The sequence below is a fragment of the Telmatherina bonti genome (genome assembly GCF_933228915.1).
Source record: "Telmatherina bonti genome assembly, chromosome: 19".
Lineage (NCBI taxonomy): Eukaryota > Metazoa > Chordata > Actinopteri > Atheriniformes > Telmatherinidae > Telmatherina > Telmatherina bonti.
The window spans coordinates 9,593,894-9,611,729 of record NC_136617.1 but is presented as its reverse complement, the minus strand read 5'-3'; the positions used below and the strand labels follow the sequence as shown (position 1 = coordinate 9,611,729).

At 39.5% G+C, this 17,836-nt stretch overlaps 1 protein-coding gene across 1 annotated transcript; it reads left to right on the top strand.

Annotated features, from left to right (window-relative positions):
* Positions 1–7,908: 7,908 nt before the first annotated feature.
* LOC306770414 (coiled-coil domain-containing protein 106-like) lies at positions 7,909–17,244 on the top strand (the record flags this gene model as incomplete). Its single annotated transcript, XM_079259274.1, has 7 exons — positions 7,909–7,948; positions 9,963–10,148; positions 14,226–14,417; positions 14,504–14,656; positions 14,743–14,949; positions 15,077–15,237; positions 17,089–17,244. 7 exons carry the CDS (start codon positions 7,909–7,911, stop codon positions 17,242–17,244), a joined length of 1,095 nt encoding a protein of 364 aa, XP_079115400.1.
* Positions 17,245–17,836: the final 592 nt, after the last annotated feature.

The window sequence follows — 17,836 nt, the reverse complement described above, 5'->3', positions numbered from 1 at the left end:
GGTAAAGACTGAGGCCTTGCAAAGGGAATCCTTTGATTCTGACGAAGAAAAGGATTTACTGGGAGGAAGAGAGGGAGGGACGTGGGGAAGGTAGTGATCCTGGGCAGCGCAAGGAGGATTTGGCGGCAAAGCAAAGCTGACAGCAAGTCAAAACAAACAGGGAGGAAAACTGGAGATATCCAGCGTGGAGCTGAGACATTGATCAAAGCTCTTTGGCCAGATTTCAAGGAATCTATTTCAGGAAAAAAACTATGTTTAATCTTCAATCCTAGCAGTGACTTCAGGTAAGGTCAGCCAGAGGGTGCAATCCAAGAAGGTGAACATACGAAGAGGAAGCAGTGGGATGTTCTTATGTAAAGAACTGAATGGTGAATGTTTTTTAAGCTCCTGTGATTCATTCAGGTCACTTGTTTTGTGACTGAGTGGTTTGTTGCAGTTCAGTCCTGTTTATTCACTCTGCAGCCCCAAATATGATCAGCTCTTTCATATTGAGGTGATTCAAACAAATTGGAAAGTTTTTCCAGATACTCTAATCCTGGTCTTCCAGGGCCGGTGTCCTGCAGGCTTTCTATGTCCCTGATGGAAGACACCAGACTCAGACTCAGACAAGCTCTGCACATTTCTGCAAAATACACATTCAAATGAATCAGGTGCGTTGCAGTGGGGACACTTGGAAAGCCTGCAGGACAGCAGTCCTCGAGGACCAGGATTGAGGATCCCTGCTGTAAATCCATCCTTTGAAGCAGGAAACTGATCATCAGTAACTTCCTGCTCTGCTGCTGGTCTACATGCTTTTTTGTTTTATTTTAATATGAATCCCTCCTCTGGCCAGCCAGCGTGTCCATCTGGGAGCCAGGAGGGTTAAATGTAGACTGCAGAAAAGCATCTAGTATTGGGTTATCCACAGTTTCCCCATGTCCCTGTCAGCATGGCCTTACGGGGCCCTTAAGGGTTTTATTTGGGCTATGTGGGTACTGGGTGGGCATGGGCTAGAGCTGGGCCGCTTTTGCTGGTCCCATGTGGTTTCAGTTACATGAAACTCACAAATGAACTACATGGGTATGGGGAGCTCATGAGAGCTGGCTAAATGGGCCGCAAGTTGAGCCGCAGCTGAAGTTAGACCCTGTCTGAAACCCATATGGTGAGACCACTGTGGACAAACCCACGTGGGATTGTTATCTGCAGCCCAAATGTAACCGACATGGGCCCCACGTGGACATGCTGGCTGGGTGAGCAGAAGTTCGTGTTGCAAGAAACTGACGAAACTAAGTGGACATAAATGGTTGTGATACCATTTATCACCAATAGAGGTCGCTCTTTATGTCACAACACACATCCAACCGCGGAAAACAGTTAAAAACCATTTATTTTCTGAAGAATATGGTAAATAAATTATATGAAAAGACAAATAAATTATCTGAAAAGACACACACACACACACACACGAACAGCAACATTTAGATTAATAACAATTGATAACAGTGACGACTGCTGCTGTGAACCTTCTTCTAGAGGCCACAGATGGGTTGTTGGTGAATTTACTGCTGTTCGTTCCAATCTGTGCACATTATTGATATGATATAACATTCGTAATTTATTTATCGTTAAGTGAACAAAGTCTTATGTTCACACTTTCAATAGACAGCAGATCCAGACTGGTTTTACACGTGGAGTGTGTTTCCCTCTGCAGGATAAAGTGGGAACAGCTCATGCACCAGGATGACATCAAATCAAATTTCATTTTTCATTTCTGCACAAAGCAACACAAATAAAAACGTACTAAAAAGAATTTATGATTATTAAAAGGACCATTTAAAAAGCTTTCACACCCCAGTACAGCAGTTTACTTAATAACACATATAGTCTCTTTCACACACATGCGCGCTCACACACACACACACACACACACACACACTAACGAAGCACAAATCATTTAAATAGAAAAAAAGTGGTTTTATAAAAAAAAAAGAGTTTCCTATTAATTGAAAAAAGGAAATCAAGATTTTCAAAATAAAAGTATGTGTGATACGTTATTATCGAACAGATTGTTGAACAGTCGTTGTTTTATTGACCACATGATCGATAATATCGATGAAGACGGATGTATTGTTATGATGATGTGATGTGAGTAAAAAATCCACACATGCACACTAAAAATTATGTTACTGATTATTGATTATTATAGAACAAAACTTTCATCATGCGTCATAGTGTATCACTGTATTTATGATACAGACATTAAAATCATTTTCCTTCATTTTCTTCCTTTTTATTGGTTTCGGTGCCAGAAATGTTCTGCAAACATGACAGAGCGACTCCAGTGACCTGGACACTGACTCAGAATTTCATTTGTACGAATACTGATGCATTATTTTTCCATAAGGAATACAAACTATTGGTGGGAGGCGCCTACATGGGACCAGACTGCAGGCTGCTGGCTAAGTTCAGGAGGAATACCTGGCATGCATAAAACTGCATTTGATACTCATGTGTGATTATTTATAACCAAGTTATCGCTTGAAAAATGAGCTTAATTGTGTTTCAGCATCTTCTGCAGAGAAAGGGCATTTCAACTTCAGGTTGACATTCATCAGTATAAGAGGAAAGATGCATTTTGTGAATCTGATGGAAGACTTTAGCTAAAAAAGTAAGTAAAACTTCAGATTCATGAGAAAATATTGGATAATGAGGCCACCATGTAATTTGGGGGTTTCTTATAGTTTTATTTTGCCTGCATATCCACCTCCATAGTAAAGTTTATTTTGTCTTGTTCTCTGGAGAAACAAGCTGCCCTTCAGTAAGCTCTTCATACATTTAAATGTTATTTTATATTCTCATCAAAACCAAATATAATTAGTCCTAATTTATTCTGTTTGTTTTTCTTTAAAGCATCACTTTATTACAAGCAGAAACAAATGTTGCGAAACCAGCCTGATGAAAACGGCTATAAAAACAGCAGATGTTCATTATGATGGATAAAATATGTTTTATGTTTACAGCAGAGGAGATGAAAAGAACAGGAACAGCACAGCTTTGGTTTCTGACAAACTATTTTATTATGGAAAAAGCAAAAAAAATTGATAGTGTACCACTGTTTTACTGTATTTCAAATAATACAAAATAAAAAATACTACTTGGAAGTAAACATTTACTGGAAGACAAGTTACGATCTGATCTATGTTTCTGTTATGAACACTGGCTAACTGGAACTTCTCCAGACTCTCGACGTCCTCCTCAGCGGTGGCTGGTGTACGATCGGATCCTCCGGCTGAGGTTGCGGGCCATCCTGTCGACGGCGCTGCTGATGTGTCCGAGCTCGTTCGTGTGCGGCAGACCCTCGATGTTCCCGCTGTACCACAGCACCCATCCGGCCAGAGACGCCAGCACCAGCAGGACTCCTGCACACACATCAGGAGCAGATTCAGCACTTAAAACTTCACAGAAGCACAAAAACTGCGGCGCCATGATGCCGATTTCAGGCGCAAATCCAGTCCTGAACCGTGACGACATGAACTGTGTTCAGATAAAAGGATCGCAGTAAAGAAAATATGTTTCATGGGTTTTTCTACGTGCTTTAAAACGGTTCGAACACTTTCGGGTGGTCTTGCTTTCTTCCCGCTGAGGTTTCTTATTCTGTCTGCTACTGAATTTCCTCATTGCTGTTTTATATTCAGCAGCAACTAAAGGACTTAACGGAATAAACAGCAAAATATAACACTAAATCAGATGCAATCATGTGATTATAAACCTGTATTTTCCTCCCAATAGAACATAAACATGTCAGACGTTGAAACTGAAACTTTTATGCATCAGACCATAAAAGCAGGTTAAAACTCCATCATGCAAAGAAGAAGATCCAGAAACACTCATTGAAATGGTCCGATGCAAAGAGGAAAGGTGCTCTGTGGTCGATGCTTACTGGAAAGCATGGACAGCGTGTTCTGCAGAGTCAAGACGAGGAGGAGCATTCAGCTTCTCATCAGTGGACAGAAGAAAAGCCTGCATCTCTGCATCGGTGCTGAAATGTAGATTTTAGGTTTTAGATCAATATCTGCTCCCATCCAGACAACGTCTCTTTCAGGGAAGACCTTGCAGATTCCACCATGCTGACCCACATCCTGCATCCATCACAACAGCAATGAAGCTGCAGGACTGTTTATCAGCCAGAATCCTGCATCAGACCAGAACAGCACAACTTTCTCCCCTATAACTCCTTATATTATGAAGTGAGAGCAGCTCATCTGAACATTTTGGAGCTGTGTCCTGTTTCCCCCAACTCCATACCGGTTTCAGATCCAGTTAAAAGTGATAAATCTTTAAAAATAAAGAATGAGTTGTTTAAGGACAGATGTCTTTTGGAAATTAAACTGAGCCGGTGTTTGAGCTTTCAGGAGGAAAATCAGACCATAACACAACGTGCAACATATCATTTTAACGACACATTGAGACAAACATACCAGTATAGACCAGAAGATCTCCATAATCTTGTCCATTTATTTCTAATTTGGCAAAGACTCCCACCAGTAGAGCGGAACCACCCAGCAAATCCATCATCACGGCAAAAGCCAGCGCCAGTTTACAGTGGGACAGCCTGTCACACAGCCCCATGCTGCAGCTGGGAGGGAGAAAGACGGTTAGAAAACCCATCGCTGACAGGCGGCAGGTACACAAAACCACAGCAAAGCTAAAGCCAACGGCTGCTGACACACATCCAGGCTGCAGCGGTAGAGGAACAACTCAAATCTGATGAGACATTTTTTATCCTAAACTGTACAAATGCTCACTTTCAGGTACTGGTTTTTACCTGAAAGGCACAAAGCAGAGAAATGGCCACTCTTACACTGGTATGCATTACAGAGGGACTGCAGGCGTAGTTTTACTGTTGTACTTCACATTATTCAGTATTTTTATCATTTTTAATATCATGAGTCATAAAAAAGGTCCCTCAATTAATAGATAAATAGAATAATAATTATATTTCTTAATAAAACTGATTATTTGGGTTGCAAAACAAGAAAAAATTTACATTTTCACAACAAACATTCAATCCAATAAACATCTTAAAGGTAATAATTGATGCACATGTTATCAGTACGGTGCAAATCTTTATCAATCAAGTCATGATTTCAGTCTTCTTTGTCTGCATGCTGTTTTAAAAGTTATTTTTAACCAATTACATAGTTAATCTATATCTGTAAAGTTAACATAGTTGTCACATAAATGGGTTGCAATAAAACACACAATTACTGAACTGTGAAAAGAACAAAAACATTTTTAATCAAATCATATATTCATTTAATTATCAAATTGATGAGGAATTATTATCATTATTGTTATTAATATTAATATTTGTGATTATTGTTTTCTTAATTAGTATGTATATGTATGCATAGGTATGTACATGTAATTTTCTTTTCTTATTTTCTTTCATTTCTTTGAAATAAATAAACTAACTAAATAATCATCTAATCATGCAAGTGACCTTAGGGGGTAAAATCTCCACTACCCCCAGATCCCAAAGAGAAAAGAGGGTCTTTACAGGTACAAGATGAGACCAGGATAGGAACTAAATGTGGTTTGGTTTGTAAAAATCTGCATTTTTAATCCATTTTAAATATTATAAACACATTGAGGGGGATTATAATGTTTTTACACACTGTTTTAAAAACATAAAGACGCCTGAATCACAATGTTCCTGCTAAAGATTTAAAATAATAATAATAAACTAATACTTTAATTTGAATAGTTTACAGTTTTAAAAAAATCATTGAATTTCTCCAAGTTGAGCTGAATATTGAAGAAAAACCAATAAAACAGGAACAATATTAAAAACTGATTTATGATGTGATTTACCTGAGGAAGGAAATTATATCAGTAAATGCTGATAAAACAAATGTCCTCAACATCAATGATGTTATGTGCATCAATTCATATATAACAACTAGATTATCATATCAATCAAATCAAATCAAAGATACTTTATTTATCCCCGAGGGGAAATTCAAGCTTCAAGCCAGCTCGTCCAAAGTTAGACATCTAGACATTTTATATTTGACAAGTTTACAGAATGAAACTGATACTTCAGCCCTGCAGCAGTTTTACCGGCGACGCCTTAGAAATGAGGAAAGATGACATGAGGGAGGATAATAGGAAGGATGGGTGGGTGTTGGAAAAAAAAAAAAAAAAAGAAGTATCTCTGCACTACATATGCTATCTTCACACATTGTGTTTAATTTAAGCACATTTAACAATGAAGTCTGTGGGATTTCATACATTTAGTTTTTAATGACTGAGTTAAGACTTAAGACTTCAACGTTGTAACTTCTGTAAAGTTTTCTAAAGAAAAAAGCTTAAATCAGACAAACTGCAGTCTCTAAATGAGCGCGTTTTAGTCGTAAAATGAATCTAAATTAACTCAGAAAAAACCTTTAATTTAATTCAACAATTACACTTTAACTCACTTGTTATTGTTGGAGTCTCGGCGACATAAAAAGGCTCCGCTTTGTTTTCCTGAAGTTTCCCTCGAGTTCTACTTCTTCTTCCGCATTCACCTTCCTCACCTTCCTCACCTGCGACCCGCCCCTCACGCTCCGCACTTCCGGTGAAAGTTTTGCGGCTTTCGAGATTAAAAGGAAATGCGACTTTCCATTCCTCAAACACCGAGTTTATCGAGTAAATGTGTCATTCCTGCGTTATTAGGGATGTAATAAATTACTGGACCAATAAATTTGGCCGCATTTTGCTTTTAGACAATTTATCTCTTCCCACCTTTTTAACTTTAGCCAGATTTATTCTTTTATATAATCATCTTTAAAAAGAGAATTGATTCAGCGTTTAAACTTTCCATTTCCGATGCACATTGAACGCAGCTAAATTTCAGCCACTTTCATAGTTTTGTCTTCCCAAAAGTAAGAAAAATAAGAAAAAAGGAGAGTAATCAAAATAAATAAATGAATAAATCATGCAGGTTATATGGATCATACAAATAATTTATTTTTGAAAAGCACGTTGCCTCAAATTTTGTGACTTGGTTCAGTTTAAAATAGCTCAATTTATGTTCAAAGTTCAAAGTAAAAAGATGACATATAATGTACAAAAGCTGTTTAAAGACAGAGTTGCTGTGTACAATCTGAAAGATTAAGCTGTTACAGAAACCATCTGCACACACCGCCCTAAAAAGCAGATGTGTTTCCATTTATGGAGCAACTTTATGGAATAGACTAAGTGATGATTTAAGATTATGTAAAAACTTTATTCAGTTTTCTTTTTTTTTTTTTTTTTTTTTTTTTTTAATGTACAAGAATTTTTTTTTTATTTTAGATAAATGTAAAAAAGAAGAAAATTCATGATTTATTTTGCCATCTGGCTGATGACTTTCAGTATGTAATCTGTGTATATAGCCATATAACTGTGAAAATTCAAGACTGTAAATAAGGAGTATGATTTAAATAAGCCTTGGGCTTCCTTCTGCTCCTTCTCAAACAATGTATAATGTTACACAAATGCGCATCCTTGTTTTGTTTTGTATATGTGTTTGAGAAAAAAAAAGAACATTTATTACTAAATGTATATTTTTACAACATTTACTTTCATACGGATAAAAATAATTCTTGTGAACTTAAAAACAAGTTCTAGAAAAGTATTTATCATTTTATGAGAAAAGCAACTAAGCTTGGACAGGGACCGTTCTGCGCATGTGTGACGCGAACAAACCAGCGCGCGGTACACCTGTTGACGCCACTTATAATCAGGTAATTGCTGCTGCAGGTCGTGTGTCTTCTCGGCGGAGCAGCAGCTCTTCTCAGCCTGTATTACAGAAGTATAACCGACGCACAGAGTAACGGGAGTAAAAGAAACAGGTTATTGGTGACATTGTGGTTATTATTCATCAGAGGGTTACCTGTGGCCATGAACCCTCCAGGCAGCAGACACGACACCAGTCCGCCAGGTAACAGCAACTCTTACTGGACTCACTCACCGTGTGGCTCCTCGAATGATTCACTGTACTAAAAACCACTTTCAACCCGTGTTTGACATAATGCGCGAAGGTTTTGTCGCTTAAAAACTCCTAAAATGATGAAAGTTGTTGTTATTTTAGTTGTGACAGAAGAGACAAAACACGAGGAAACGAGTGAAGCGACTCTGCCGTGGAAATGCTCCACGAAAAAAACACGCCAAACGCTTTAAATGCCATCAATCTAACTCATTTGACTTTGTTTTTTATGTGTAATGACTGTTTAACTGATGCTCTGCTTTGCTGAATCATCTCTCTGCTGTTTAGTTTTTGCACATCCCACATTAAACTTACAAAATTTATAACTCAGAAGAGAAAGATAAGCAGTTATTAAACTGCAGTAAATAACACTTAAGATGCTTTTTTATTTGTTTATTTTATATTATCAATTTGCAGATACATAAAATTTGGTTGTAGGTTTTTAAAAGTGAGACACTTTGGACATGAGACATGCCAGCAGTGTGTTTGACATGCAGTGACACACACCTGGAGAAAGTTTTCTGTAACTGACTTTAATTAACCAAAAATACCACGTAGAAGACATAAAAAATGCAAACACACAATGGTGATTAGTCAAACCCAGACAATCACAAACAGCTGGAAAAGACTTAAAAGACATTAATTAAAATTGTCTGGTACAGAAGTACAAGTACAGGAAAATTAGCACGATATTCTGAATACTCTTATGTACAAAACTTGATTATTCCTGCTAATAATCCAGATTTATGCTGCATATATGTGATAAAGAATATCATTTTACATCGTCATCTATGGGAATTTTGGAAGATCTAACGCCATGTTAACATGTCATGAAATGTTTCCTGGTACTTATTAGAGCCAAACAATGCATGTTTGCAACTTTTCCACTGGAGATTATGCTAACAGAAGCAGACCGAACCTTTAAACGTCTCTGAACAAAGGCAGGCATCACATTATGTCTGAAAAGAACTGATCCTCCATCTTTAAGATAAGGACTTTATTAATCCTGCAGGAAATTGTTGAACCAGGGTTGCCATGCAGAAAAAAACAATACAAAGTAAACAAAGGGAAAGAAGTAATCTGGAAGACTTAAATAAGGATAAATATAACATATAAAGGATCAAACATGATATATGTGTACAATGTGTAGTTTAGCAGTAGATAAGGTGCAAATAGGAGATCTTATATCTGATGTAGTACTGAATCTAACTGGTACCATCCTAAGTGGAGAAAAGGGAGGAGTTGTAAAGCTTGGAGCACCTGTGGAGCACCTTGCTGCTCTCAGTTTAGACTAAAGGAGCTGCAACTGGAGACCAGTGTGGCATTCAGGGGGTGTGACACATTGTTCATGATGCTGAGCAGTTTCCTCAGCATCCTCTCTGCTGAGGATGGTAGTTCCACTCCCAGGACAGAGCCGGCTCGCCTGATGAGCTTGTTGGCGTCCGCAGTGTTCACCCTGCTGCCCCACAGTGGAGAAGGAGATGACCCTGGAGACCACTGAGTGGTAAAACATCAGCAGCACCGTCCTGCAGACATTAACAGATCTAAGTCTCCTCAGAAGGAAAAGGCGACTCTGACCTTTCTTCTAGAGAGGGATGGTGTTGGCTGTCCAGTCCAGTTTATTGTCAGTGTGGACCCCCCAGGTACCTGAAAAAGTCCACAATGTCCCCCTCAGTACTGCTGATGATGATAGGGTGGGCTGGACGTTCCTCTTCCTGAAATAAATTTACGAATGTCTGCGTTGTGTTGGTTTGGAGAGACTGATTTACACCGCTGAGGACAGGAGAAGATTGTGGAAATGGTTCGGTGTTTTACTTTGTTTGCTTTTTATTTATCATCTATGTATGTGTGGTGTTTGTGTGGGGGTGTAAAACTCCTAAAATGTCTCCTGACCTTTGATCTCTGTGGTGATTAAAAATGCTAAATCTGAAAATCATCTGATTGTCTGTTTTCTGTTTCTATGTGTTAGAGCACTACATGCCCCAGCCTTCATCATCGTCATCAGCAGCAGCAGGAGGCGGAGGTGGTGGAGGAGGGGGAGGGGGAGGGGGAGCAGGTTTGTATCTGGATGCCTATGAGGTCTCTTTTCCCCTGGAGGAGAGTGTGGAGCGGCCCCCCGCCTATCACATGCACCACGGCCAGCAGATGATGGAAGGTGTGTTGCTGCTCCATGTAAACATGTTCCTCAGTAAACATCATGTCTCTGTTTGACTGTGAAGCAGCTGAGGGGGAAGTATACACCCTACAGTCTTTTAGCAGACAGGCAACTTACTGAAGAGAGCAAGAACAACACAAGCAAGAAATGAACTCGTAGAAGGCATCATAGATACAGTTGTGCTCATATGTATTCACCTCCTTTCATTAAAGAAAAGGCTGAATTTACAACAGTCTCTCAAATAACTGGAGACTTAAAAAAGGAACAAGAACTAAAAGTTTGCAAAAATATAATTTAGTAATATAAGACGCTGTTTTTTCATTTAATTGAGTTGAAGAAAGAAAAAAGAAAAAAAACAAACAAACAAATGGCTCCTGGACTAATGAGAGCAGTTTTCTGTTGAACAGTGGGACAAAATACCTGTCAACAGGTGCAGAAGTCTGACTGAGAGGAACAGAAAACACCTGACTGGAGCGGAAACATTAAAGGATTGTTAAACTAAATATTAGTTTTTGAGTGATGCAATATGTAATAAATGATCTTATTTGTTTGCTTTTTACAAAAAATATTTCTATTGAACCAGAATTAGAAAATAATGTCATGATTTTCATAAAATTTTTATTTATTACTTTAGTCAATTTCAGCTTATTTTACAGGCAGCTGTTTTTTTCCTTCTTTAATGAATAAATATGAGCTGTAGGTGCTGGTCAGACTGTTGCCAGGTGAGATTTATTTTCTGTTTTGTTTCCATCCCTCCCAGAAACCAAACAGAAACAATGAATCCCACCATATCGTCTTGGTTATTTCAGTGCTGATTTGTTGCCAAAAAACTGGGCCAAGTTCTCCGACTCCTCTGACGAATAGGTGCAGAAATGCTGCATGAAGAGCTGAGTCTTTAGCTTTCTCTTAAAGCTACAGAAGGACTCTGCTGGTTGTTCCATCACTGTGCAACAACAGAGGAAAAGAGTCTGGCAGTGAAGTACGTCTTCAGATAAACTACGTAGGATATGTTACACTGAGTTATTATTTAGTACATAAGATCCTCAGGTTCCGTGGTTCTCGACTAGCGTCAGTTCAATTTTACGACGCTCATTAAATAAATGTAAATAAAAAAACCGAGCAAGTTCAAAGTTACGAGGGTCCATATAAGCTCTTATGATGCGTGACGCGGAGGCTGAGACGACGCCTCGGTGCATATCTCTGTACTGTTTTACTATTAATGTGATGTATGATTCGTGTATTCAGATTACAGCTGTGACGATATGCTTTTGTCCCGAATCGATTTGATTCAGATTTTTTTGGGTTGGGTTTAAATTGCGATTCTCACGATTCTTCGATATTGCAGACTAAAAGCTACAAAACTTTTATCGCTCGTCATTTTCCTTGATTTAAATCAGGAAAAAACAACACAGTAGCCAGACCATCATTCTGTCGCTATAATACCCAAGAAGACAAGTAAAAAGATCAATAAAAACAATAAAAATGACAAAAAAAATTTATGATGGATTATTTGTCTTTTATTTATTTATTTTTTTTAAAAAATTGAACAAAAGAAATTGATTTTAAAATTGGGATCCAAAAATATCCAGATATTCAATTTTTTCAATTTGATTTTGCGCCCCTAATTTAGATATTTAGTGATGAAGAGGGCAATATGGGGTATTTACAGATAAAAATATGACTTGGTGCCTGTTTCGGGTTACGTCGCAGCGGTCGGAACGGAACTTGTTCGCAAACCGAGGATCACCTGAACACACAAAGCCATAAATACAGAAAGATGTAAATTCATGTCAGATTTATGAGCTTGCAGCAGCAGAAGAAACATCAACAACACAAAGAAATGGTTTTCCATATGAAGCTGTCAGCCTGTCACATTGTTGTGGAGGAATTTGGGTCCAGTCTTCGTTGAGGTTTGCAGCGGTGGTTTCTGGACTTTTTTAGTCGTTCTGTTGTAGATTAGCTTCTATGCTTTGGGTCGTTGTCCTGTTGCATGCTTTAGCGGTCAGACGGATGGTCTCACGTTTCAGGTGGAGTACTTTGGTGAGAGGGGACAAGTTCATGGTTCCCTCAGTTGCTACGATGCGTTCAGGTTCTGTGGCTGCAGAACAAGCCCGTGTGCATTCTGCACATGCCCTCCTCTAAATCTAGACTTTTATTTAGTTTCACATTGTTTTAAGATGCAACCTTCTTACCGGTGGCTATTTTAAGTCCACTTTAGCAGAAGAGAAAGACTTTTGGTTTTTCCGTTTACCTCCAACAAGCCGTGCTGACAGCGTGGGAAAATCTGATCAGCTGAGATCCTCCAGGTCCCGCTGCTGTTAGCTAGCTGCTAACGTTGACAGGAAGCTCAAAGGGCTCCACGTCTCTCCGTCTTCTTCTGGCTGTCCCCGCCTGGATGAAAAAATAACCAAACTGGAGACACGGAGATCCATTCTGCACCAGATCCGGAAGCCTGAGATCCTGATGGATACCATTATCCTCGGCGGTGCAGAACTGGACTTGCCGTGCCTTATGTCACTACTTCCTGTCACGCAGCTGTACATGTCAGAGCAGCGTCTCCCGGTGAGCCTGATGTCGTTGATGACCGTCCCTCTGCTGAGGGTCTGCCGCTGCACAAGAAGCCTGGACACGGCTCGGACCAGATCTAAGATCCCAGTCAGCTCCACATCATCCCAGCCGTGGTCCTGTTCCTCGTTGGTCCACGACGAAGGCTGACTTTAATGTTTAACATGCAAACTGAGGTCTGGAGAACCTGGGATGTAAATCTTTGGGGTTGTTAGAGTTCCTGCAAACATCACAATGTCTGACTCTGGGTTTAACTTTCCCAGTCTACGACTGGGAGGACTGATGGGCTTGAATGTCCTTTTACCGCCGTACCATCGAGGCGGTGCTGAGCCAAGGCATCTCACTATGGTTTGCCAGCTGCAGAGAGGAAGGCACTGCAGAGGGTTATTAACACCACCCAAATACTGCTCAGCTGCGCTCTGCCATCTCTGGAGGACAACTCGCGCTGTCTCAGGAGAGCCCAGAGTATCCTCAGAGACCCTTCTCACCCTGGTCATCAACTTTTTGAACTGTTGCCCTCAGGTAGACGCTTCTGGATGTTTAAAGCGAGAGAACAAACAGGCTGAAAAACAGTTTTTATCCTACAGCTGTTGCATCACTGAACATCTTAGCTGCAGTTTTAGTGCCTGTGAGACAAATGTCACTTTTTCATACTTTTGTAGCATTATCTTATCATCAATTGTCTTGTTTTTTATAGTATTGTTTCTGTGTTTTATTTATGTGTTTGTTTAATCGTTTTAACACCAGAGCGGTCTGTGTCACTTTCATTGCACTTGTGCAATGAAAATAAAGTTTATTGAATTGAATTGAATGTTTCCTGCTTCTGAATATTCTATTTTCTGCAGAAGGATGGACTCTTAAAAGCATGAAAATGTCATTATTTCCAGATTGATGAACCAACAGTTAAGGTTATTTCTGATGTCTTTCCTCCTTGGCATTGTGTCTTAAAACTTCTAAATAAACTCTTGGTTTTTGTAGACAGTCTCACACAGACGATGACCAGTGAATGAGCTGCTACGTATCTTTTTCTTTTACATGGAAGCAGTAAGGATGAACTCGCAGCTTTTTGACTAAGTTTTGGTTCCATAAATTCTAGCAGTGCAAGATTTATTATTGTTGTGCATCTGAGGTTGTTTTCACACAAGTTTATTTTAGTTTTTTCTGTTCTGAATTAGGAAAATATGTTTTTTAATATGCATTAATAATGCAAATACTTTTTCATGTGGATTGTTGGGTAATAGAATAGGCTGATACGTTCTGATGTGTTCACTCAGGAAACCTGGAAAATCTGCTGCAGTAGAGATTATAAATATGCAAAACAAAACTTGATCTTTATCTGTTCTTTTTTTAACCTGCTGCTGCTTGTTTTTCCACTGGGAACGTATAGTTTTAAACCCTTTCTTCTCATTTCAGGGTGCATTGATTTGTTCTTGTGCATCTTTTTTTCATATGGACATAAACGAGGTGCATCCAACTATCCAATACATTTCAAATTTCTCCGCTCACATGCAGAGCCAGTGGTGCAGGAGCCTCCTCACGCTCCGTACAGCCCTTTCATCCTGGTTTCCAACCTGCGGGCTCACCTCTACGTCTCTCTGGAGAAGAACGCCTGGCTGCAGAAGCGCATCGAGGAGCTAGAGGAGGAGCGAAACTTCCTGCGCTGTCAGCTGGACCGCTTCATCGTCAGCATGAGGAACCCGGATGGTCAGAGCTCGAAGGGAACAGAAACACGAGAGCTCGCGCTGTTTATTCTCCTTCATTCTGGTTGTTGTTGTTGTTGTTGCTCTTAGTGATGGAGTGGTGTGGAGACGCCCAGCGGGCCATCAAGGTCCAGCCTGCCAGCTCTCCTTCCCCTCCCTCCCCCATGACCACCAGGTCTGGAATGACCCTGAAACGCATTCAGGGTTCAGGACCGCGGGGCCGCCGCAACATCGCCGTCCCTGGTGAGGAAGACGCTGATGATGCATCTCCTTCATCAACGCCGAATGAGAGAAGTCTCCATCTTGTTTCTTTCCTTTTTCGCCTGCAGTCAAACAAGAGTTTCACCTTGAAGAAGACAAATACTACACTGAGGATGAGTACATGGAGGAAGAGGAAGATGAGGACGAGGAAGAAGATGAGGACTCAGCAGTGGAAAAGGGGTCAAAGAAGAAGGGCAGGGGGCGGGTCAGCGGAGAGCCGAGGATGAAGATGAGGAGGATCTTCAGGATCACACATGGGAGGGAGAGACAAAGAGGTGAGGTCATGTGATGCAGCGTGACGGGAACCTGTCATTTTCTAACATTATTATTATTATTGTTAAACGGCATTTTGAGCCTGATAGATGGAGCGACTTGTGTTACTTCTGACCTTCTCCTCTCCAGTTAAAGACCCAGATGGGGTTCTGATCCGTTACAAGAAGATCCTGTCCACCTACCAGAGGGTGCGGAGCATGTCCCGAGCCTTCCAGATCCACGGAGTGGACCGGAACACCATGGCCTCCACCTCGCCGATCGCAGAGCTGCTGCTCGTGGCCCCAGAGAAGGTGCGAACGTAACCATGAATTTGGATCCGTAAACATTGTGTTTTTAATGATCCTGTTTATTATGTGGGTTGTTTAAGCTTTAATCTGGTTTATTTTAAAATGTTGGTCAACTTAAATGGAATTAATCAGCAGGAATAGTTCGACTTTCATACCAATAACGTCACAAGTATTTACTTTCATATTCATCCTGAAAACTCCTATATGGGTCCGTTTTTCCCCTGAAGGCTTTTTTATGCTGCAGCTGATCCGTTGTCGTCACATGACTGCTTCAACCTGCAGTTAGCATGTTTTCATATGTATAACTAGTTTTACTTTTATTCTGTTTTTTTTTCCTTTTCATAAAGAAAAACACAATAGATAGATAGATAGATAGATAGATAGATAGATAGATAGTAGGGCTGTGACGATATGTTTTCTTCCTGATTTGATTCCAATTTTTTTGTGTGCTGATTCGATTTAAATTGTGATTCTCATGATTCCTCAATATTGCTCAATTTTGTAGACAGAAAAGACCGAAAAATGTACCAAACTTTTTTTTTTCTCATCATTTTTCTTGATTTAAATTAGGAAAAAACAACACAGTAGCAAGACCATCATTCTGCTGCTATAATGCACAAGAAGAAAAGTAAAAAGATCAAGAAAAACAAGAAAAATGACCAAAAAAAATTTTATTACTTTTATTTATTTGAAAAAAAAAAAATTAACAAAAATTTATTTTAAAATTTTGAAGCAAAAACATCCCTATATTCGTTTTTTCGATTCAATTTTCCCACCATTAATAGATAAATAGATAGATGGATTCAGAGTCGTCTGATTTGACTGGTTTTCTGATGATGTGCAACTTAATTAAAGATGAAAACTGAACTAACGAGATATGTCAGCCTATAGATGGAAACTTTATTTACTTTTTATTGACTGACTCGTTACTTCTTGGCAACTTCACACAAAAGCTACTGCTGGACAGATTTTCATGTTTTCTTCTAGAGTCTTGCTCTAACTTAGATTCTGTTAAATGTTGGGAGTGATCCGGATCGTCATCCAGGTCCAGGAATGTTTTCTGAAGGATTGTTTTTCGCTGTGAGACACAAGCATTTTCATTACATCGGGATACAACTCCAGAATAAATCAGTCAGAAGATCCAGAAGTTCCCAACAGGTTTTCCAACACATCAAACATAGATCTGCATCCCGGCAAAGTTCGGGGTAAAACCGTCCAGAACAGCAAAAATAGAAGATCTTTGGAGTTTTAATCACTATAAGAGAACAAATGAAAGTATAAACATGCAACAAACACCACAATACAGCCAAGACACTGTGGGTTCTTTATCAGTGAATCTAATAGTGAATCCATATAAAATGAATGTGGGACTAGAACAGGCTGGAAATCCCAGTATGGATGGAAATGAGCCGCTTGTTGGAGGTCTTCCCTCTGAGTGCTGCTCTAGTCCATCATGTAGTCTGACACGTTGTGCAGAAACATTTAAAACCAGATCACATGATGATGGTGTTTAGTTTACAAGACGATGCTGCAGCACCAGTAATGTTTGACTGGTTGAGCGCTCCCAGTACTGTTTCCACTCTTCTATCTCTGTTATTTCAGGTTTCATATCCAGAAAAGGACATAAAATCTGTTCATGTGGAGCTGTATTTTATACAGAGGAAAGCAGCTCAGAAAGCAGAGGGTTGTAAGAAGTTTTCAGTGGTCGTCTGCCACTACTGTCAAACTGGGAAGTAAAATATACTGAAAAGCAGCAGATGAATAAATTAGTCTCCTAGTTTTTCATTAGTAAACTAAAGAACATGATCATGGTGGGATGGCATGATGAGTTTAAATTCTCCGATCTTCCTGCAGGTGACGGAAGTCGGAGAGTTCGAAGCATCAAAGGAGAAGCTTCTGGATTACGCCCGGCGCTGCTACAAGACTATGGACGACGAGACGCATGCCAAGGTGCAGGGCATGAAGAAGACCCACAAGCTGCTCCCGATCTCTTACAGGTTCAGAAACTGATGAAGAGTCAGGAGGAGGAAGATGGAGGGTCTGTGTTTGTGTGAGGCTTCTTCTTCTTCATTAAAGAAGAGTCCCAAAGTGCTGCTACACCGCGCCACGTTTCCCAAAGAGCTGCTTGAGTCTTGACGTTGGGACGTTTTCCTGTGTGCATGTGCAGCTGTTACTGAGAGCTAGTTGTTTCTGTTTTCTTGTCAGCATGAAGCTGCAGGATTGAGATGTTCTATGTTAAATTAAATGTAAAAATATTAATTTTCTTGTTGCTGGATGTGAATTTTCATTTAAAAGGAAACTAAACCTGCAGAGGATTTTTGCTCTGAAGTTGTTTCTAATTCCAGATGGGTTTTTTTTCTGTTAGATTAAGATGCATCTTTATTTTGTCGCGACTAAAGATTGTAGTCATTTGCACAATGAAAATCGATTTTGAACAAAGAATTTATGTTTTATAAAGGTATTTTGTCACTGTATCCCATGTTTAAGTGGTTTTTATTTAAATGAATCACACTGATCTGAGAGCAGAAGATGCCAAAAAAAAGGAAATGTCTTAGTTTGGATCATGAAAGTATGAGTTTGTGTCCTCAAGTCAAACAAATAC